The sequence below is a fragment of the Fundulus heteroclitus genome, chromosome 2 (assembly GCF_011125445.2).
Source record: "Fundulus heteroclitus isolate FHET01 chromosome 2, MU-UCD_Fhet_4.1, whole genome shotgun sequence".
NCBI lineage: Eukaryota > Metazoa > Chordata > Actinopteri > Cyprinodontiformes > Fundulidae > Fundulus > Fundulus heteroclitus.
The window spans coordinates 17865729-17887742 of NC_046362.1; the positions used below are offsets into that span (position 1 = coordinate 17865729).

General features: G+C 40.9%; 2 protein-coding genes and 1 non-coding gene across 4 annotated transcripts in view; all 3 read left to right on the forward strand.

Moving 5' to 3' along the window:
• The first annotated feature begins 1217 nt into the window (after nucleotides 1-1217).
• malt3 (MALT paracaspase 3) lies at nucleotides 1218-11301 on the forward strand. The gene is made up of 15 exons (XM_012871481.3): nucleotides 1218-1328; nucleotides 1510-1578; nucleotides 1693-1817; nucleotides 2837-2975; nucleotides 3065-3240; nucleotides 3413-3509; nucleotides 3940-3975; nucleotides 4091-4294; nucleotides 4914-5091; nucleotides 5198-5272; nucleotides 5416-5543; nucleotides 8536-8685; nucleotides 9244-9398; nucleotides 9973-10089; nucleotides 10188-11301. The coding sequence occupies exons 2-15, from the start codon at nucleotides 1536-1538 to the stop codon at nucleotides 10530-10532; spliced, it is 1968 nt and encodes a 655-aa protein (XP_012726935.2). The 5' UTR covers nucleotides 1218-1328; nucleotides 1510-1535; the 3' UTR covers nucleotides 10533-11301.
• Nucleotides 11302-12678: 1377 nt separating this feature from the next.
• Nucleotides 12679-12750, forward strand: trnah-gug. Its single transcript has one exon. It is a non-coding gene; the product is annotated as a tRNA-His (tRNA).
• A 998-nt stretch (nucleotides 12751-13748) lies between these two features.
• Nucleotides 13749-22014, forward strand: part of LOC105932310 (FERM domain-containing protein 5) — a 75856-nt gene continuing 67590 nt past the window's right edge. The window contains exon 1 of one of the 2 annotated variants that reach the window (XM_036149892.1): nucleotides 13749-14194. In XM_036149892.1, coding sequence (XP_036005785.1) covers nucleotides 14093-14194 — 102 coding nt within the window. In that variant the 5' untranslated portion in view covers nucleotides 13749-14092. The remainder of the gene's footprint in view (nucleotides 14195-22014) is intronic. The other variant, XM_012871404.3, reaches the window with a different exon arrangement.

Genomic DNA, 22014 nt, shown 5'->3' on the forward strand with positions numbered 1-22014 from the left:
TCTGTTGGATTTTCTTCTAGATAAGCAAAATTGAACTATATGAAAACAATGATATCAGAGCACCAACCCTAGATACAAAGGTTGTTTAAATAAATCTCACTTTTAATCAACCTTGAAATTTAAATCTGCCTTACTATCAGTTTGCAAGTGCACAAAAACTTGCATTGGCACGGCACCAAAACTGTCTACAGCCCAGGGTCACATGTCTTGTGTAAACCGGCCCTGCATTGGGATATTCTATGTAATTCTAAGTTATTGTATATTCCGTTTTGGTGTGTTCGGCTATTTTTGGATTATTAATTTTGCAGTAAATTCTGCATTTTGAAAGATTGGATTGTTTCACTGATACAATTTGATCATATATATGACACTGCTTTTAAAAATGTTTATAGAAGTTGTTATGACAATATTTATGTTTAAGTCATTTTCCAGTGTTACAAAGCATTGGAATGATAATCCTTATTGGTTAGACAATATAGATGAACAGAAACATGATGGTCTATTGACAAATTGCCCCCCCCCCCCCCCCCCCCCCCCCCTCCAGAACAGAGGAGGAACAGATGATGTAGGTATGCACGGAAATCATGTTATGTAGTATCCATATTGTGATAACATCTCCTATTGGAGTCAACAAATATCTTAGATATAGAAGTCACGGGCAACTTAATGATATTAAAAATACCCAATTAGTCATCTTTGTTGTCTTTTGTTTGTCTCGCTTGCATTGTATTAGGTTGTGGATGAGCTGTGTAATAAAGATTTTAATAAATCTAAACGTTTTAAAGCCTGTTAGGAAGTTGGAGTGATTTGATCTGGGATTGGCCACTAAAACATAAGTAATCTCTTGTGTTAAAATTCCATCGAGGGGTTGACGAGCTTCGGAGAGTGTTATCTTTCTCTTTAACTACCGTATCTCTACTCTGACCTCAGTCTGCGGTTTGCTTCGCAAGGGAAAGGAGCCAAGTTGCTCTTTTACCGTAAACCTTCTAAATGTAGCCCCCCTCACATTTCACATGCACGCTTGCTTTTGATCAAGGGGAGCTCGGAGCTCATCTCCTGGTGTTTTGACAGCCTGACACAAAACACAAATTTATTTCAAAACTAACAGAACATAATGGATTTGAATGAGTCTTGCGTATGATTTAGCGTTTAATCCTTTTTTATTTGTGTGCCCTCATATTACATTGAATCCGGTAATGTGTGTGTGCGCTTTTTCTTGTTCCGGGAAAGGGAAGAGTTTATATATTAGAGGTTTTTCAGACTTAGGTCAGGAAAACACATTTCTGCGAGATCCGACAACTGTTCATGCGTTCCGGAGCTGACGGCAGGTATGCACTAAAATATTACAAACCCTAACTAAACTATCTGCACTGTGACTGTAGAGTCACGGCTTGCTTCACTGGAAATGAGAAGTGAATGTTTTTTTGGACGATTCAGCCGGATGTGTTGACTTTTTCCCCCCCGCGTTGTATAGCCTAAACTATTATTTTAACGGTGTTGTTCTTACAGTGATATAAGAAGAGGAAAATGCGCAGATGACCGGCTCTTGCCCCAAGCCCACTCACACAATGATCACAGGTTTGTTTGGTATTAATTCACCGCCGCACAGTCCACGGCGATCCGTCTCAAAACAAAACCGACGGGGTGGGTGCGCTTTCGGATGGCTGACTTGTCTGTCGTGATTTGTTTCAGAAATCGTCATCGTGCGCCACCCTGTCTCCGCGTGCGTACCTGTGAACCACAAGGTGACTCTGCGCGTCCGCGCTGAGGGCACCGGCATCCTCAGCTACCAGTGGTTCTCCGAGGACGAGAAGGAGGTGAGGGGATGGGTTTTGAAGAGGGACGGCACAACACCGCTTATATTGTATAGATGGGGGGAAACTCCTCTGTGTTTGTTTATCCTGTAAGAATAGATCTGGCAATTTCGCCGGTAAACTATCTTAATTTTGCTGGTCTGGTTGTTTGGTAGCGGACTTATTCGGGCACACTCTAGGACTCGAACCGGCTCAGTGCACCTGGAGCAGGGGCGTCACCCGCTTTGACCGCGGATGTTTTGATGGACAATTTTCCTCCATCAAATCTCAGAGTAATCCTTGTTGGATCGATGTTCAACCTCACTCCCAGTCTTTTATCCATTCCAAGTTCTTAGTTGTGAAACAAAACATTTCGTACCCATGGATTTAACTACTGGATATATTTGTGGTCCTGAATGTTCATGACTTATGGGGGACAAGTAGTCATAAGACACTTATAGTTCAGTTGTAGGTATAATATAATACTTATATTACAACCTTTGTTTCTGGAGCTACTTGGTCAGTCATTGCTTACGAAACGTGACACATTTGTGACAGATCAAACCGATGAACAAATATGAAGCAACCTCTTGTTGTAGATGTAATTTTAATGTAATCTGGTAACCAACTGTCCATACAGTAGGACTATGCCTACTGTAGATTATGTAATCTTAATTTTAAATGTTCCTACCCTATTTTTATTTTACCGAAATGAACTAAACCAAAATGACCACAGCAAATCTGCAGGCTCTTACCTGGATCAGAATCCCATTCAACACAGTTAGGGTGCCATATATTATCATTGGAAAAAGAATATAAAACTCAATTATATGTGAGTTTTAAAATTAATATTTCATCAAATCTACCCAAAACCACAACAACAACAAAACTAAACCTGAGACACGATGACTAACAAACCTGTATGAAATGGTTAGCTTGTGGGTAACAAGGACAGTAGAGCTTAAAATGTGTGTATACAAACCAGTGAGGCGGTGAAACGACAGCGTTTCAGTTACCACTTGTTTATTTTTCTTCTTCTTCAGGTGCCTGGTGGTACTCAAGCAGACCTGACCATCAGAGCTTCTAAAACCCAGCGATATGTCTGCCGTGTCAACGATCTCTTTCATAACTACATCTTCAGCGAGTGGGTGAAGGTGAAGGTGCTAGACATTGATAAATCAGGTATTACACTTATTCCTTCTATTCATCTCTGCAGTGCTCACGTGACTGGTCTTATGCTTATCTCGCTATTCCCACCTCTTACTTTTCAGGGTTGCCGGTCGACTGGCAGGGCGAGCCGCATATCGCCATTAATCCCAAACCACAGGCTGTACAACAGGGCACAAAACTCAGCCTTCGCTGCGCTGCCTTTGGCATCCCCACTCCACACTACCAGTGGTACCGAAATGGACAGCCGCTGCTGGACAAGACCGCTGATGTCCTGCAGGTATAGAGCCGAGCCCCTGATAGCGATCGCTTACACTCTGTCGTATGTGAAAGTCAAATCGAGCTTTTTCACCAACTCTTTTAGGAGACTTGGTTAATGTTTTACTAAATGTATGATTTGCACTTGAGGAAATGTGCTGAAAGCAAGGCAATGCGCTTTATTAACCTTGCAGATTGATGGTGTAACAGCAGAACATGGGGGATCCTATCTGTGTTCGATATCTAACGTCTTAGAAGAGAGGTGGACAGAGCCGGTCGATGTCGATATCGGTAGGTCCCCAGCAGAACTGTAAACACACCTTTTCATAATTTATACCCATTCTTCGTGCTTTCCTTATGTTTTTGAGTAAAAGAAACTGAGGGGGGAGGCGAGATTTCCTTCACACTCCTTACATTTTTGCTGATTTAACTGAAAGGATTACATTTTCTTTTTCCACTGCTAGAGGTACTTTCCCATTTTTACAGAGTAGAAAGGAAGTTGTTGGTCTCAAACCTTTGACAAAGCAGGAAATTGATGTGAAGTGAAACCAGCTCTTGCCTAGGTTTCCCCTGTTTATAGTTCAGGTTTTGGTTATTGCAGTGACATCCTCAAAAGGTGGCATCGTTTCTTCTGTTTCGTTTTTTGGATTTCTTTCTTTTTTTAATCCCAGATGCTAATTTTATGGGGGATTTTTGTTTGTGTTTTTTTTTTTTTTTTTAGTGCAACCTGACCTGCCTCCTCCTGCAGCACTAACAGGTACAGTTTTGTGGAAACAGACTCTTATTTGTAATGCACAGCTGCAAAAAAAAAAAGAAAAAAAAAAGAAGTGTTGCCATAATTTGTGTTTTCTTTATTTCGTTCTCTCTTTCAGCCACCGATAAGATTGCCCTTCTTATCGGCAACCTGAATTACCGCCACCACCCCGGTTTGATGGCCCCCATCATGGACGTCCACGAGCTGGCCAACCTGCTGCAGCAGCTCGGCTTCAGGGTTGTCTCCCTGCTGGATCTCACCAGGGAGGAGATGATGGCTGCTATCGACAAGTTCATTCAGCTCCTTGACAGGGGAGTTTACGGTGAGTCTATTTTTTTTTACCAAAGGAGCTATCGACCGAACGGTTTAAATTATGCATCTTGCTATTGTGAAACGCTACTTTCAACTTCCTTTTTTTCATGTCCTGTGCTCTCTAAGTCATATTTCCTGAACTCTTGACTTGTTTATGGTTGTGTGGGTGTACTTGAGTGGGCATGTAAGACGGCTTTTTCCGAGCGGCCTCAAGAGTTAGTTTTAGTGCAAGAATTTCTGCAGACCTTTTTTTTTTTTTTTTTTTTAAAAGCCATCAGGATAAAAGTCATCTATTTATTGAAGATGTGTGACAACATTTGGTTTCTAAAAGCGGTTCTGCTGTTAAAGAGGAAGTAAGTCAATACTATAATTAAACAGCAGGAAGGGAAACTGTATCATAGATGTATAGTTAGATATAATTGTGCCTATGATAAAATAGAAGAAGGAAACAGTCATGGCACATTTGACTGATAGTATGAACTAATGTCTCTGTACCTTAAAAAAAGAAATCTGCCGTCCTTTTGATTCCTGTTGATTCAAAGAAGTCGTTTCTTTTTCCTAACACATACTGTAGTAATGTTTGAAATGATTCAAACTCTTGCTTATTGCCTTTTCTTGTCACCCGACAGGGCTTTTCTACTACGCGGGTCACGGTTATGAGCACGCCGGGAGGAATTACTTGGTCGCGGTTGACGCGCCACAGCCGTACCAAACCAAGAACTGTGTCTGTGTGCAGCGGGTCATGCATCAAATGCAGGAAAGGCAAACGGCAATGAGTGTCATCCTGTTGGATACCTGTAGAAAATGGTAAATGTAACAATCCCTTTTAATTTTCCTGAAAATGGGGGGAAAAAAATGTGTTAAAAAAAAAACAAAAAACTCACCAGGATTATTTCTAAAAAATGTTTTGTAGGTACAACCAGGGTTGCATACCATCAGTCATCAAGCCACTGGGACCGAATGGGAACACGGTGTATGGTTATGCCACGTATGTTTATCCATATTTATATACATGTATGATTTGATTATTTTCAAACTATGTTGAAACAACAAATGGTAGACATGAAAAAAAAAAAGAAAAATCAAAGGAAAAAATAGTTTGTTTCACCATCACCTGGTAACTCTTTTCAGATGCGAGGATGCTGAGGCGTACGAGGTCCAGGATGGGGGCAAGAGTACCGGCATCTTCACAAAGTACCTGAACAAGCACATCCTTCAAGCAGACAAAGTCACGCACGTCTTAGAGCGAGTCTCCGAGGGTGAGTTATTTATGAAGACTGTTATTTTAGAGAAGGTGATGAATTACTAACCAATCAGCCTAGTACTCTGAAATATAGTTTTAACATCAGGCCCAATGTGTCACATATATATCCATGCAGTGAAAAAAGGCCTTTGACATCGATTCAGTCATTCCCTTTTGAAACCTTTTTCGATAAAACGTCAGGGCACTGTGTAACTATATTTGCATCGAGTTTATCAGTGTTATTTCGTAACGGCTGTAACAGATTCAGCGTAAACAGCACCGAGGGGAACAGGTTGTCCTTCGACGTGCTGCTGAAGCGCAGACGAGGTTTACGATCCCGCCCCCGGCATCGCGTTTTAATGTCGTTTTCATGGGTATTTCTTGGCGTAGCCAACTGATCGGGGATGTAACAATATCAAATTCTCCCGTCTTGAGAGCATGTTTGTCTTTTTGGATGGGCTTTTTTTCGATCAGCATGTGACCTCATTCTTTGGAAATTCACACTGTTGGCGAGAGAACACCAAGAAACCCGAGAGCTGCGGAGAGCGAGACAGCTGCTTTGCCGTTTCGGCTCCCCCCCCCTTCCCTGCCTCCGCTCTCAAGGGGTCACTCGCAAATCAGTAGAGGCGAGACATGACCCCCTGCTGATAGCAATCTGTGTGTGTGTGTGTCAAAGCGCTTGAGGACTTCTTTAAATTGACTAGCGTGTAGATTACTGCTTGTAATTTGTTGGAAACACTTTGCTGTAAAATCAATGTTTTTAAGGGTGACAGATAGATCCACATCCTCTTTTTTTGTTTACCCTTTCTTTTGAACGACCTTTGAAACCTCTCCGTTCTTTGCACGTTTTGAATTCTTCAGGTAATAACCTCCAAAATTACAATTCTGGCCAATCTGTTATTTTGAACATCGTTACATTTTTCAAATATTCCTAGTTCCTCAAATTGGCTCGTGTGAATCCAATTCTCCGTAACTTACTCATTCATCACTTTCCTATTTGCAGAACTCACGGAGTCCCATGGTTAGAGGAATGCATTACGTTTTCACTCAAACCTTTGAAAATATTTTAGCAGTTCGGCGTAACCCTGACGTTATGTACAATGCTGTTAAAAGGTATTTTCCCATTAACAGATTTTTTTAGCTTGTGGTTTTTTTAGTCACACCTAAATGTTTCAGATCATCAAATGAACTTTAAAAGCAAACATAAATAACCTGAATAAGCAGGGGAAAAAGCATATTTAATTTATTAAAGGAGAAAAAAGCTATCTAAACCACCCTGGGCCTATGTGAAAAAGTAATTGCCTCATAAACCTTGGGTTGAGTCACTGTTGGCGGTAACAACTGCTATCAGGCTCTTTCCATACCTGGCAATGAGTCTTTGACATCGCTGTGGGGGAATATTGGCTCATTCCTCTTGGCAGATTAGCTTAGATTCGAACACCTTAGAGGTTTTATCAAGCTTGAAGGCCTGTTTATGGTCATACCACATCATTTCAATACGATTTAAGTTTCAAGGTAAGGCAGTTTGACTGAGGCGTTCCAAAAGCTTCATATTGTTTCTTTTTTTAAGCTTTTCTGTCGTGGACTTGACTTTATGGCCAGTTATTGTCCTTTGGGATTGTCTGGTTGTGAGCAGGGTTTGTGATTCTTTCAGTTAGAGCAAGCCCTGACCCAGAATAGGAGACCCAGACCATCACATCACCACCACCACCACCACCACCGTGTTTGATTGTTGTTCTTTTTCTGAAATGACTGGGTTAGTTTTACGTTAGATGTAACTGAGTGCACACTTTCCAAAAAAATGTCCACTTTTGTCTTGCTCTTCCACAACCAATTTTCCTGAAGGTTTTGGTGATTACAAAGATTTTTCGTTGGCAAATAAGTTACAGGCCTTTGCGTTCATTTTGGCGAGGTTGATGAACGTGGGATTCTTCCTTTCATGCTGTTATTGGCGTCTCTCTTTCTGATTGTTGAGGAGGTTTGCAGTTCTCTTTAGATGTTCTTCTGGACTCTTACATTTTTGCCATTGAATTAATTTTTGTAGCTCAGACACCCCTGGAAAAGGTTTCTTTTTTATGGATTATGGCTGTCATTGCGGTTCGCTTTCTATTCATCCATCGATCCTTTTTCCAACACGCTTATCCCTGTTGGGGTCGCGAGGGGTTGCTGGTGCCTATATCCATCTGTCAATGGGCGAGAGGCGGGATACACCCTGGACAGGTCGCCGGTCTATCGCAGGCTTTCTATTCAATTCAGTTTTATTTTTATAGCGCCAATTCACAACACATGTCATCTCAAGGCAGTTTACAAAGTCAAATCAGTTAAATCATCCAGACAGATTGGTCAAAAAGTTTCCTATCTAAGGAAACCCAGCAGATTGCATCAAGTCTTGACAAGCAGCATTCACTCCTCATGAAAGAGCGTAGAGCCACAGTGGACAGTCGTCTGCATTGTCGATGGCTTTGCAGCAATCCCTCATACACTGGAGAGGAAAACTCTCCTTTAACAGGAAGAAAAAACTTCCAGCAGAACCAGGCTCGTCATCTGCCTCGACCGACTGGGCTTGAGTCCCAAAGCTTTACAAACAATTTTACAACCTTTTTTTGAAGACTAAGTCTTGTTCTTAATCGGTTCCAGAATTCTGTTTAGGTCTAGGCATTGTGTGTTGTTTCTTTTCTCTTATTTTTTTTATCTCTAAGTCTGCTTTGTGTTGTCAAATAGTTTCTATGGAAGCAATTTATTGATATTACAGCTCTACCAGCATTTAGGCTTGGGTGTGGCAAATAAAAAATGAACTGCCAAGAATTTTGTTGATCACAATTAATTCAAGATTTAACAAGAGGGACAATTAGAAAAAGGCCCAGATTGAAACATTTATGAGTGACTAAAACTATGACAGAGAAGAGATCAGCAGAGGGGCAAATACCTTTTTACAACACTGTATTATGAGCCATTTGTGGTTTTGTGTTATCCTATTAACTTACACTTTCTCCTTGTCTCCACATCAGATGTTGGTAAAGACCGTCTTGTCAGTGGTAAACAGGCAGTGGAGATAAAACACACCATGAAAGAACCACGATCCCTCACAGACAAAGTTCGAACAACTGGTCACACAAGGGAACTTCACCTACGTGATGTTTGCTGGAGACAAGCCAATGGTGAGTATGGAGAAGGCCCCCCCGCATGTGTTTAAGGTTCCAGAGAAAATACTGTTGGTGACACCAGACACAAACACACGCCGACAGGTGACTTTTCACGAAGCTAACATCGCTTTTGGTTTACCCACTACTTGTCCCCGATGAATTCAAGATGATAATTGCACTGTTCAGTGATCTTCACACCTCCTACACCGCAGCCTGTGACAACCCATGTGGAGACGTTGTGGTTTATTTTCAATACCATTCAAAGAAAGACTAGTCATTGCTTTTGATCAATCAAAATAGGGAACTGAATCGGGGTGCAATGTCTGTTTTAGCTTTATTTGGAATGAGGCTATTTTTTACCACGTCCGACTTCTGTTATTTTACCCCAAATCCTAGTATTTATTTTCTCCATCAAAAATAATTGCGTTACTTATGTGGTTAAAAATCAGGTACTGAAAGGCAACCGATAGCTCTGCAAAATGAAGTGTACATTCTTTAAATGGCAAAAGTCATAATAGGAAAACTTCGTGTGTGTTTAGTTATATAAGGAAGGTTTTTCATTTCTTCTTTCAGAGCTGCCACGAAAGAAGCACCTGACGTTTCTTTGCGGTGTGGAAGTGGAAGTCAGCTTCTCAGCTCTGTTCTCCAATGTACTGGTGGCTTTTGCGACTATAAAAACTACACCTGATCATACCCAGGACTGTACTGTCATTCTAAGTAGCAATCCGGTAAGTATTTACTTCATACTTAATCAGATATTTTCTGTCAGACTTTGCTGTTATCAAAGCAGGGAAGACAGAGATCTGAAAGGTGACAATGGGACACAAAGAAAGCACAGAAAAAAGGATGCTGGGTGCAAAAATCTATATTTCAAACATGCATTACTTTCCTCCTGTCTCTAATCAGAAATATTTGTTAAAACCTATTTAAATCCATATTGGGTTCAATCTGTATTACCATAAATTCCGCGTTGGACGTGATGGAATGCAGTCAGTTTCCACTGCCGGTCTCTGTAATGACCACCAACACCCCCGCAATCCATGTCTGAGGAAGTCCTTACCAAATATGGACTTCCAGCATGTTGCAACCAGTGACAAAGCAGGAAAGCAAAGTGTGATGCACTCCTCTTGTGCAACACGGGTGTTTGTCTGACTACATAATCTCGGATTATACTGCCATCTTGTGGTTAGTTTTGTTATCCGAACTAGGCAGCAGAGACGGTAGTGCAAAGATTTTCATGCAATTACTGAACGTTGTATGTGAGTCACACTCATCAAAAATGTATTTGATTCGACTCTCTAGGCAATGGAAGACATATTCTCCAGGTCGGGTCGCTCAGAGGAAATGGACTCACTACTATTTAATGAAACGCATAACCCTGACTGTACCCTAAGACTTTGCTCTCTCCAGAAGTTGAAGGTATGTGGTTGATAATATTCTGATACTTTCATGTTAATGAAAACCTTTTGGTTTATTTATTTCACAACTAATGTGCTTTCTTTTTTCGATTCTGCTAGGAATCTGTGGTAGTCAAGGTGGATCTACACTATACCCACAAGGACAGTAATCTGCGGCACACTGAAAGCCTGCAGGTGGACATAGGAAAGCCTCTGGTGGCGTCCTGTAAGCTGTACAGGGAGAATCGTGCAGGAAAAGACAGAAAAACCGACGGTGCTAAAGTCCAGTGCATGAGTCAAATTTCACGCAGCAAATCACCACAGCATCAGGCTCTGGCCGCCCCACATCGACATTTCACCAGAAAGGCAGAGTGCGCCGCTAAAACCGCAACCGCAACCGCGCGGAGCAATGAGCCTGAGGAGAACGACGAGACTGAACTGCAAGATTTCCGACCCTGCGAGTAAAAGCAACGGGATTCTAATTATATTGTACAGTGTTTGATTGTGCATCTTGTCTGTAATTGATGATAATAGGCGGATCGATGACATGTATACTCTTATACCAGGTAGAAGGTTCCACTCTTATGTTCTTTTTCATGGTAGAATGTAAATGAAAACAATGCAAAAACACTGTAGGGAAATTTAAAAGATACCTTTGTTATAACTTTTGATTTTTTTGTTGTGAATAACACTTGTTACTTCATTGGCAAGCTGGCTGGCCTATTGAAGACATTACTTTAATAATTTATCTTTTTTAAAATTTATAGTTTCACTGGAATGTCTGTCGGAAATAAATTATTCATTCATTAATATCTCATAAACAGTACTACTTTCATCTCTGTATTTTCGAGCTTTAGAAAATATTTTATTTTGCCATAAAAAGGAAAGCCGCAATTTCTGTGTCCAGGGAGGTTCTTCGTTATGGTCCTGGGCATTCAAATCACAGAAATTGGCTAAACTAAGTTTCTCTCTCACACAATGCGCACATTAACAAAGCTGAAAAAGTCAGATTTGCTTGGAAAATTTGTAAATTTTTCTCATATTTTGTGGCGGGTTTATTTCCTACAGGGAGTTGTTTGAGTTCACATAACTACATGACTACACAGTGCGTTGGAAAAACCATTCATACACCTTGAACTTTATCACATGTTGACACATTCGAATGACAAACGGTGATGCATCTTATTAGAATCTTATGATTTTCTGCTAATAAAAATGTGAAGTGTGACGTGTACTTGTTGTCATCCCACCCTTACCTTTTACTCTACATAAAATCCAATGGAACCAATCACCAAATAAATAGAGTCCACCTGTATGCAGTTTAAACTCAGTATAAATCCAGCTGTTCTGTGTTAGCTTTAAAGGTTTTTAGGGGAACGTTAGTGAATAAACAAAACCACAAAGAAGAAGGTTCACACCAGGCTGGTCAGGGATAAAGTTGTAGAGAGGTTTAAAGCAGGGATGGGTTTTAAAACAATTCCCCAAGTTTTCAACACATCTAATTACACTGATCAATCAGTCATTAAACATGTGAAATGTATTGCACAATGTCGTGCAAGCAAAGCAACGAAAGACATGGCTATCTACCAGAGAAGCAGAAAGGATGGTCATTGCAACTTTGGAGGAGCTTCAGAAGTCCACAGCTCATGTGGGAGAGAAAATGTGTTCATAATTACTCCACAAATGCAGTGAAACATGGTGGTGGCAGCCTTATGCAGTGGGTATGTTCTTCTTCCGGAGGGACAGGGCTGCTCAGAGCTGATTAATAGATGGATGAAGTGAAATGGATACAGTCAGACATCTACAATAGAATGGTGTACATCAGCATATCCGTGCGTTAGGACGTCCCAATCGAACACATGTTTTCAAGTGTTGCCATAGTTTTACATTTGGATTCAGGACCAGACTTTGACTGGTTGCTTTTCAGCTAGTCTGAATGAGCTTGAACTACTTTGCAAGGAAGGATATGCAAAAACTACCAGTCTCTAGATGTGTATGTAAAGCTGAGAGAAAGATACCCCTAAACAGCTGGACATCTTTAAATGATGGTTCTATTTTGATAAGGAGCTGAATGCAAATGCATGCCACATTTTCCAAAATCTTGTGGGTTAAATTTCACCTTATTTCACGATTATACACTGCTTTGTGTTGGCCCATTATATACAGTCTCACTAAGATTAATTAAAGATTGTGTCTATAATTTTTTTTTTTTTTTAGAAACACTGCAATGATGAGCCTTATTAGAATCATTGTCGTCATAGCACAACACCCACAATCTAATAAATTATTGACAACCTTACTAATTATGCATTGTATTTTCTTCCCCATGAAGGAGAAATCTTTGAAATGAACTTTTCTTTTAACCAGAAACTAGTCGAAGCAGAGGAAAAACTTAGATTAAAACAATTGCTTGCTTTTTATGGTATTGCAACACATGTCAAAATAAAAGTCTTACAAATTAAACCTGTTAGCTTGATAAAGCCGCAACCGTAATGCTTGAGTTACATTTTACAGCAACTAAAACGCTCTGTCAACATTAAATAAAAATGACATCAATCATTTTCTACTTATGCCAAACTTCGATCTGACGCCCACCGGCTCCGGATAGCTCGCCGTGATCGTATAGTGGTTAGTACTCTGCGTTGTGGCCGCAGCAACCCCGGTTCGAATCCGGGTCACGGCAAGTTGACGACAACCGAATGCCACTTGTTTTAAAAAGCGAAAAAATCTCACGAATTTTGTTCTGAATATTTCTTACTGTATTTATGTCACCGTTCGTTGGGAATTTTGTATGGCACCGTATTTTATTTGTAAGTGTTGCCCACTCTGTTTAGCTCACATGTAAAGGGCTAAAGCATAATACCTTGTACTTTTATTTTCTTTTATTTTTTTGATACACTGTATATATGTGGGCACACTGTATATACCTTATACCTTATGCACCTTTTCCTCCTTTTGGCACCTTCTTTTGTTTATTAAGCCGATGTGTGACAGGTGAATTTCTCCACTGTGAGATCAATAAAGCGTATCTTATCTTATCTTAAAAGAACCGTATCTAACAAAACCCCATTGATCTGCCTCTCGCAGTCCCGTGATAACATTAATTATATCCAAAATAATAATTATCCGTAAGCGCGTGCTGCACTAATTCTAAGGTCAATGACGAGATGCGACCAGCAGGGGGCAGACCAATCCACTGCTTTTCCACTCTCTCTGCGACACGGAAACGCGGATTGTTCAGCCACCTGAGGCCAAGGGTTTGGGGTCATTCTTATGAAGGTTTATTCAAGACAGGAAAATCAAACGAGTTATTTGAAACTCCTTTTAAAAAAAGTGGTTTTCAAATTTGGATTTGATCCCACATAAGGCATTTATTTTCTTCTTTTTTTATATATATATATAATTTCAACCCAAAACAGTGTCTCGGCTCTTTAGCAGTTGAATGTAGGCGAAATTAACACACAAGACATCCGAAAATAAGCCGGAAAATGTCCCATGTTTATGATTTAATATCGCATTGTGGCTATGCAGTTATAGCCGTGTCAGAGAAGCTGCAGCGTCGGATAAAGCGCTGTTGGAAATAATCCCAAAACCCAGACAAAACGCCTCACTCTCCCGTTGGCTCACGTCGACGTCAGTTTGCGTTGGGGCCCGCCCGCCTGCCGAAGCGGCAGCGGTGAATGGCGAGAGATAATCCTTTGCACGACCACAGGCGCACACACACACACACACCATTGCCCGAGCTGCGTCCTGGATCTGGCTCCGGATCCGGATGCGGGCATCCTTTTGGATTTTGCGCTCAACAAAACGGACCCACGCCGCAAAGATAACTTAATCGGGACCCGCAATGGTGGCTGAATGCGCGGCTGCTGGTCGTTTAGGGGACCGGGGGGTGCGCTCGGTGTGATATTCACTTGGACGCTGGTGTGGAGTTTATTATTCTTTTTTTTTTTTTTTTTTTTTTTTTTTTCATTGTTGTGCTGGTCCCGTAGACGCAGAGGCACAGCGGCGAATCCGCGGTGAAGATGTTGAGCCGATTCATGAGTGGCAGCCTCAGGAATCTGGAGCGGGAATACAGCTGCACGGTCAGGCTGCTGGACGACACGGAGTATACGTGCACCATTCAGGTTAGTCACCTGTCGGCCCGCTCTGCAGGGAACCGACTGGGGCTGCACTTGTGTCTGCACTAGGCGGCTGAGCGCAGGCTCGGTGCCTGAATGCCACAGTTTTTGGTGTTTACCCCCTCCCACCAAAAGCATCCAAAAATAGTGCAGCGTGTATTCAAAGCTGCATTTAAGGAAGGCATCTACTCACTATGGCTTTAAACCATTAACCAAAAAAGGTGTCGTTTTCGCCCATTGTTCCATGCAAAATAGTTCAAGCTCAGGTTGGATGGAGGGTGTATGTGTACGTAAGTCTTGACGCATGTTTTTATTTTTTTTCAATTGTGTCCTTCCAGCGTAGCTGTATTTTAGGACCACGTCCTCTGACCCAGTCTCAAATATTTTGCCAACTGTGATCGCCTGGTGTTTTATGTCCATCCAAGCTTTCCATAAACTGACTGGTTTCTCTGTCATTGCTGGACAAACGCCTCCCCCCACAGCATGACGCTGCCACTGCCATGCAGGATCAGAGCGATCTCTAGACAGTTTTATTTTATTTTATTTATTTTTTTTGCCAGAAAGTTCTGCTTCGGTCTTGTGTGACCAGAGCACATTAGTTTTCTCCCTGTTTTTCCTCCATCATGAATTTGGTTCGCAGTACCTAAAAGCCATTTGCATCAAGGTGGTTGTTGGTGTGCACTGAAAGCACACAGTTCCTTAGAACTATTTGTGTAAATTATGTTTTTGTCAGTGTACGTCCAATTTCTTGCCGCTGGTTTTAGTCCTTTGACGCCATTTGCGGAGCCGTGGCTGTTGTGCTGTTGTGACGATGTCCTAACATTATGCATAATTTCCATTAAAAAAAAAAGACTGAAGTTGCACATTGCACCATGTGATCCGATGTATGTGGAAACCATTTCTGAGGTGTAGGTGTCGCTTATTTGTTTTATTTTGATCAGACCACGCAGGGCACACAGGATTTTGTCAGAGGAGACACGGCACTTTGAAACTTAAAAACAAGCCAGCGCTATCGCAGAACGCTTCTCTGAGCCTTTCGTCTCCGAAAGCCTGGCTTTGATAATTTTGCAGGTTTATGCTCGTGCTGATTAGACCAAAAAAAAGCAGGTGAAGGGGCCTGTCACTTCAATTTCTTGAAAAAAAAGAAGAAAAAAACGCTGCCATTTGTAAGTAGTGGTGAAAAAATAACTCCTTAGAGACACTGAACACACAATAAATAGATTTTTGCACCTGTGAAATAATGAAACGGTGATACAAATGAATCTTGACACGGCGATATTTGTTGTCAACAGGTTCTACTGTAATTGCCACTGTTCCCCATTGAGCGAGGGTGAAACCGACACCAGATTCACTGCAGAGCTGCGAGTGAGCGCCCAGGTTGTAAACAGACCTGTATTTGTGCTTAGAGAGCTGAGCAAGTGATGGAGCCGGGCCAGATGGACTGCGAAACTAGCAGGTGTGCTGTTTTGCAGCAGAGTCGGGTGGCTGACGTCACCGGAGTGGATGGAGGGGACAGCGGGGAGTAGAGTGAAACCGGAGAACGCTCCGCAGCTCTGCCGTGACTGTCTGGCATCCTGGTTATCTTTCCGTCAGAACCCCCGTCCTGTAAGGGAGCGAGATTATCCACCTGACTGGCCCCATTGCTCATGGGTGTTCCACATTTAGTTGCTTCCCTTTCAGGTTTTACAGCCTGCCAGGGGAAAGGGGGAAAAAAAAAATAACCCTGGATATCAGGACACTGAGACAGGGAATGCAAAGTAAGAGGCGGGTCATATTTTCTTACAGCCACACTTTATTCTCTCTGTGTGTGTGTGTGTGTGTGCAAGTCTCTTTCTGTCCTCCTTCTGTATTTGCTCTATTCTGTTTCAAAGTGCGGCAAGCTTATTTCCAGCTATTCCATCACACTCGTGACTCTTTAAGTTGAACTTTTTCCAACAGCTCCACTCTCAGATTTGCCCCCTGTCTTACTATTGTCTTGCACCGAACCTTCTACCTGGTAGTCATTTTTCTGCCTTGTGTCCCTTCTGTCCTGTGCATGTTACGGCCACCTCCAGTAGAAAAAAGGTAAATTAGACTTAGCAGGACGCAGAAGGCTTTTACCAGTTGGGCCGAAAATGCGTCCTTTCTTTAGTGCACTCTCAGCCATGATGCATGAACCTAAGTTTTATCTTAATAAATTATGGAGCTTTCCTGCTGAGGGCTGGAGAAATGAGTACTTATAATTGCTTAGCCCAGTAGATGTAGATCTCATCCAAGCTGCAGGTTGAAGGAAGAGCCTGCACGGGGCCTCCTTTGGTTTTGAGAATTTGACACATTGCCAATGTTTCGAGGTTTCCTAATGGAAGAAAGGCACTAAATAAATGTACTGATACACTAAATGCAGAATACAATTTTTTAATTCTCTTTCTTCAACACACCCTCAAAACATGCCGCATTATTAATGGGTGTTGGACTTTTCTGTCAGAGTTGTTTCTGCCGAGAATACCCTCAGCCGAATTAGATCCCCAATATCAGAAATTCATGCAATAGTGTTTTTATTTATAAAAATGGCCAATTATGATATCACCTGCGATAACGTTAATGACCCTCTCCTTTTTTGGTTTGCAGCTGGGCAAGTACACTGTTATTGCAATAAATATGTAGTCACTATACGTTGTGTAGGCTTAATGTGACTGTTGCAAGCATATATAAAACTTTTTTTAAATTTTTTTATAGATATTCACACCTGAGGAAAATTAGTGCTTAAAAATCATCTTGGGCTGGAAGGTTCAATGTTCTATACATAGTTTTTGAGGGCCGCAGATCTTAAATATTGCCAAGTTCAACCTCTCAGCCTTTCACCACATTACCCTTTATGACTTTTGAGCCGACAAAGGTTATATGGATTCTCCTACGTGTCTCTTTGTGATACAGCATGGTCACCTGCAACATACTCTAAAACGTATTAAAGCTCTCTTCAGTTACAATTCAGACAGGAAACCAACATATCTTCAATATTGGGACATCCTAAAGAAGTTAAATGATTTAAATATTGAGAGCTACTAAAATGTTTCCAGATGAATGCCCGCAAATCTGTTTTTATAGATACTAAGGGCCGATTGTTACATACCGAGGCAGATGAATTTAGTCAGGTGGTGGTGTCAATCTGAGGGAAAACCATGTGGGGAAAAATGACTGGTGCATGTAAGGAACAACTTAACCTTAGGAAAATAACCCACTGTTGAAAACATACTCTTAATCTTTGTCTGGGGTGTGCGACTTTAATGTCGACCTTTGTCTGGCAAAGATTTGTCCGATGTGCAGCATTTTGGTATGTATTGTGCCTGTCACAGGAAAAGAAGAAATAGAAATGGCCTATGTTGTCCATTAGTGGGGAAATTCAGGTGTACCAGCAGCAAAGTGGCAAACGATGTGCCCATGGGCGAGGCATTTAAAAGCCCCAAGTTGTCCACCGTTCTGCGTATTGGTGCATGAATGTGTGTGCGTTAGCGAGTGCGACTGGTCAGTATGACTGAAAACCTGCTATATGCTAAATGATTCAGTCCAAGTATCATTTAAAGGGGTCATGACATCACTGTATAAACAATTTCATGTTGTTAATATTGCTGCATATGTACACTCTCCAAAGAATCTCATTGAAAAAATAATGTCACCTTTTTGTGGGGGGGGGGTGTTTTGGCAGGCCTGATTTCCCTCCTCAGTAAAAGGGTTGGATAGGGTAATGAGATATGGACCTACCCAGTTGACTTCAATCTGATTGGCTACAACCATTTTTGGGAATCTGGTCAAATGCAGCCCCACACGCCCTCAACCCTCCATCCACACCTCTCTTCTCGGCGCAACACTCCCTCATACATCCATCATTATAGTATTATTATTAATAGTTATTATGGTATTATTATTATTAATAGATTTGTTTGATAGGGACGGACACACAGACAAACTGAGTAAAACAGCAGTCCCATACCTGCATCATGGTGCTTACAGCATAAGCTGGTTTCTTGTACTGATATTAAACATCATCGTGTGATATGACATTATAGTATCATGATAATGTCAATTTCAAAACATTGTTCCTTGTCTTGTCTCATGATTACAAGAGAGATCCAACCCCTGAGATTTCCTTAGGGAAATGACTGTGCATCCAGGTTTTAAAGGCTTAATTTAAACAAAAAGGCCTGATGATCAAATACTTGATGGAAAATTTATTGGAAACTATCACAGTGTTAAATGATGGGAACGTTGTAAATTCTTAGAATCTTAGGCGTCCAGATAACAGTAACCCCAGCTCAAGGTATTCAACTGAATAATCTTTGGTTTTTGTCTTTTTAAACGTGCATTTAGAGCATGTTAATGAGAAAGAATCAATATAACTATTCACATAATAATGTTTTTTTTTTTAGTCTTAGTTGCATATTTGCAGTTTTTTTTAGGAACAAATTACTTACCTTTTGTGCTTTTGTCACTTTTCTTACTTAGGCAAAGACTGAGGAGACGATCAAATAATATAGTATAAGGTTTTATACAAGGTTTGTGACTGGACTAAAGAAAACCTTTGAACATTATCTGGTGCTGTGCTGACATCTTGAGCTGGAGCTTGTTGGGGGATGGTGCACTGTGTATTAAGGGCTGCTTCTCTTTGAAGAAGGATGCCAGCGCTTCAGTTGTTGCTCCGGTGACTGTGCAGTAACCCCGAGAAGCTGTAGGATCACTTAGTGGTCAGGATTCCTCTTCTAAATCCCCTAAGTGCCAGCGCCCTCCTTACTGGAGTGAGAAGACACCAGTGGTCATCTGTTCACACCAGGCCAGACATTCCCAGAACTGTCCCACTGTTCCCGTTAAACAAGTCAGTCCTATGAACTTTAGATAGCAGATATGCCTGGCTGTGTTCTTGACACATAAAGATAAAATAAAGATGTATTCATAACTTTTAATCTGAACACACCAAGAGATTAATGTTTAATGCCAGTGTATCATCAGCATTCTCTACTGCTATATCTCCTTAATGGAAAAAAAAAAGAGTGTGAAGGATGAAATTAATGGAAACTTAAGCTAATTTAGATGCCATAGTTTTAAAATGTATTTAATAAAGCTGATGTGCTTTAAGAAAAAGGCATTCTTTTGTCTTTTTCTTGTGATAAAGTCTGATGATCGGCATTCGTTGCATAGATCAGCTCGTATCAAAGTCTAATTGAACATATTTCTGGGATAATGGACAAAGGGAAATGCTGCAGGGAAGGAAGTGGGTCGTGAAAAATTTTATCTTAAACACAGGCTGTAAAAAAATTGCTTGTTAGGTCATTCTGTCCTCTGTTGATACAGCTATCTATATGATTTTGGGTCTAACTGGTTCTTTTGCCTTGATCAGTCTTTGTTATCCCCCAAATGCTGATGGTCGTCATCAGTTTTGTTCTGGAGGTGTGTTCATATTTTTGCTGTGTTTGATTAGTCTCAGAAGTCTGTTGTGGAAATGATTCAAGATGCAAGTTGAAAAAACAGTGGAGTGATGTCATGACAGCAATTTAATGTAATGATTAATGAAATATCTCTGGGGAAGGGGTAAAATTGATCTTAACTATGTGTTATTTCAGAAAGAAAAGAGGAGCGACGCAATCGCATCAGGACCATCTTCTTATTAAGGCGTTGGGGTTACGAAAGACGATGATTGATTGCTTTAATCAACAGACTCGTGGTCCACAAAGAGATAAAAAAAACATAAAAAAACAAGAAAAATTAAAAATTATAAACAAATGGAATAAAAATAAATAAATAAAACAGGGAGATCTGGATCATTAATGCCAGACGTTGTCAGTACACGTGCAAATGTTTAAATCTGATTTTACAGATCCAGATTAAAGGAGGTTGCTACCTGTCCTGAACATGCAAGAAAACTGAGAGCTTTACCAGATTCCCACTAAAAAGTCTGTCAGTTTGCAAAATTTACTTCATATAATGCGCAGCCTCAGCCAATAGTGTGTTGTATGTGTTAATGGAAAAATCAATCAGGTGCATGCTCTGAAGACTTTGGCTCCTGCAGATATGAGAGTCTACATGTGTGCTCACAACCTGCGTTACATCAAAATGGTCAACACCCACTGAGTCCCGCAAATAAAAAAATAATAATCTTGATATAGTGTTTGTTTAAATGATTCCTCTGTGAACAAATCATCCCCTGCCCCTTTATTTAATAACACTGGAAACATCTTTCAATGCATGTTTTGTCTTGATTCCCACCTTTCAAACCTTTAACACAAAGCAACGTTCATTTTAGGAATCACTTCCATCTTTTTTAAATTTCTGTTCAGTTTATTACATGCCGCCAGTTCACAGTAGACGTCGCCCAAAGGCCCTTTAGTGGTCAAACAGATCCAATTCAATCTGTCCCAATTTGATCTAAATTCAGTTCAAATCCATTCGATTTATTTCAATCCAATAATATACTCAAAACTAATTTCACTGTGTTGTATTGTGATTGGATTGAACTGGATCTTAATCTAATATACCACAAGGCAATCCTTTCTATACAGCAGGGCTCAGTTTGGCTGTGGTTTTTGGTCACAAACAACCACTGTTTATCATGATTGTTTTAAATTAAGACAAAAAGCAAGAGAGTTATGACCAAAATGTCAAGACAATACTCTCCCAACAGGTGGAGGATCTTATCTTATATCCTACATTTGCTCTCGTGCACACTTTTGAAACCAGAGTTGAAGGAGAACATGGAAATAATGGAGGCAGTAATGTGCCATACCTGCTGTGCCCGTGTGCCTTCCGGTCAAAGATTAGTAAGTACCAAAATATACTTTCTAGGCACAATTTCAGTTTACACTCTCCAAAATAACAGGACTGAAATATGTGTTTATGTAGGTGTGTTTTCCTCAGAGTCCACAGTGGCGGATGCTGTCAATACACTTCATATCAATGATTAAATTGTGTGCTATGTCTGAATATTTCATGAAGGGGAATCTCAGGGGGAATGTCACTTCTTCCCTACCAGCATCTGTGCTGATTGGCTGAAACCCGCAAAGCATGGTTTGTGGCAATTAACGATCGCTTGAGTTTGTATCAAGACTGCGGCTCCTGTCAGGAAAATCCAATCTCCTTCATCGGGACTTGATGTGAGCAGTGCCTTTTTCCAGTCGCGCTTTGCCAGTCTACTTGTTGATGACAAAAAATAAATAAATAAATAAATATATATATATATATATATATATATATATATATATATATATATATATATATATATATATATAGCTCAGGCATGGTATTTGAGGATTTTCATGGAAAGTAAGCTCAGCACGACCTGCATTGGCTCATTGGGATTCAAGACAAATGTGAGATTAAGACAAGATGTCAAAAGACTTTTGCTGCACATTCAACAAAAATAAAAACATGAGCTTAGAAAGCAGAGCTCTTTATGATCTTTAGATGTGAGATCAGGATGTTCAGGGTACTAAATAGGGGTGAAGAGCCTGTTCAGGTCCATCTGACCAAAAGGCCCTCCTATATTCCTCAGTGTCTTTTGTGTTTGGATGAATGTGTGTGTGTGTGTGTGTGTGTGCGCGTGTGTGTGTGTGTGTGTGTGTGTGTGTGTGTGTGTGTGTGGGCAGGATGGAGGCAGTCTGTCAGCGTGTCGGGAGCAGTCTGCTGAGCCCTCCATTGTCCTTTCTGAGATGTATTGTGTGACAAAGAGAAACAAAGTGGAGCCTGCGGTTATTATGCTCAACCTGAAAGCGTGACTATTAAACACCCTACCAGAGCAATATATCTGTTCTGTGGCCACTCTGCTAATTAGAAAGGTGGAAAAGAGCAGAGGAGCGTTTATA

Excerpts from the sequence above, each read along its gene's own strand:
- malt3 (XM_012871481.3), top strand. The coding sequence starts at position 1,536 with ATGACCGGCTCTTGCCCCAAGCCCACTCACACAATGATCACAG. Across the intron at positions 1,818-2,836 it reads TCTCCGAGGACGAGAAGGAG|GTGCCTGGTGGTACTCAAGC; the intron begins GTGAGGGGATGG and ends CTTCTTCTTCAG. Across the intron at positions 9,399-9,972 it reads TCATTCTAAGTAGCAATCCG|GCAATGGAAGACATATTCTC; the intron begins GTAAGTATTTAC and ends TCGACTCTCTAG.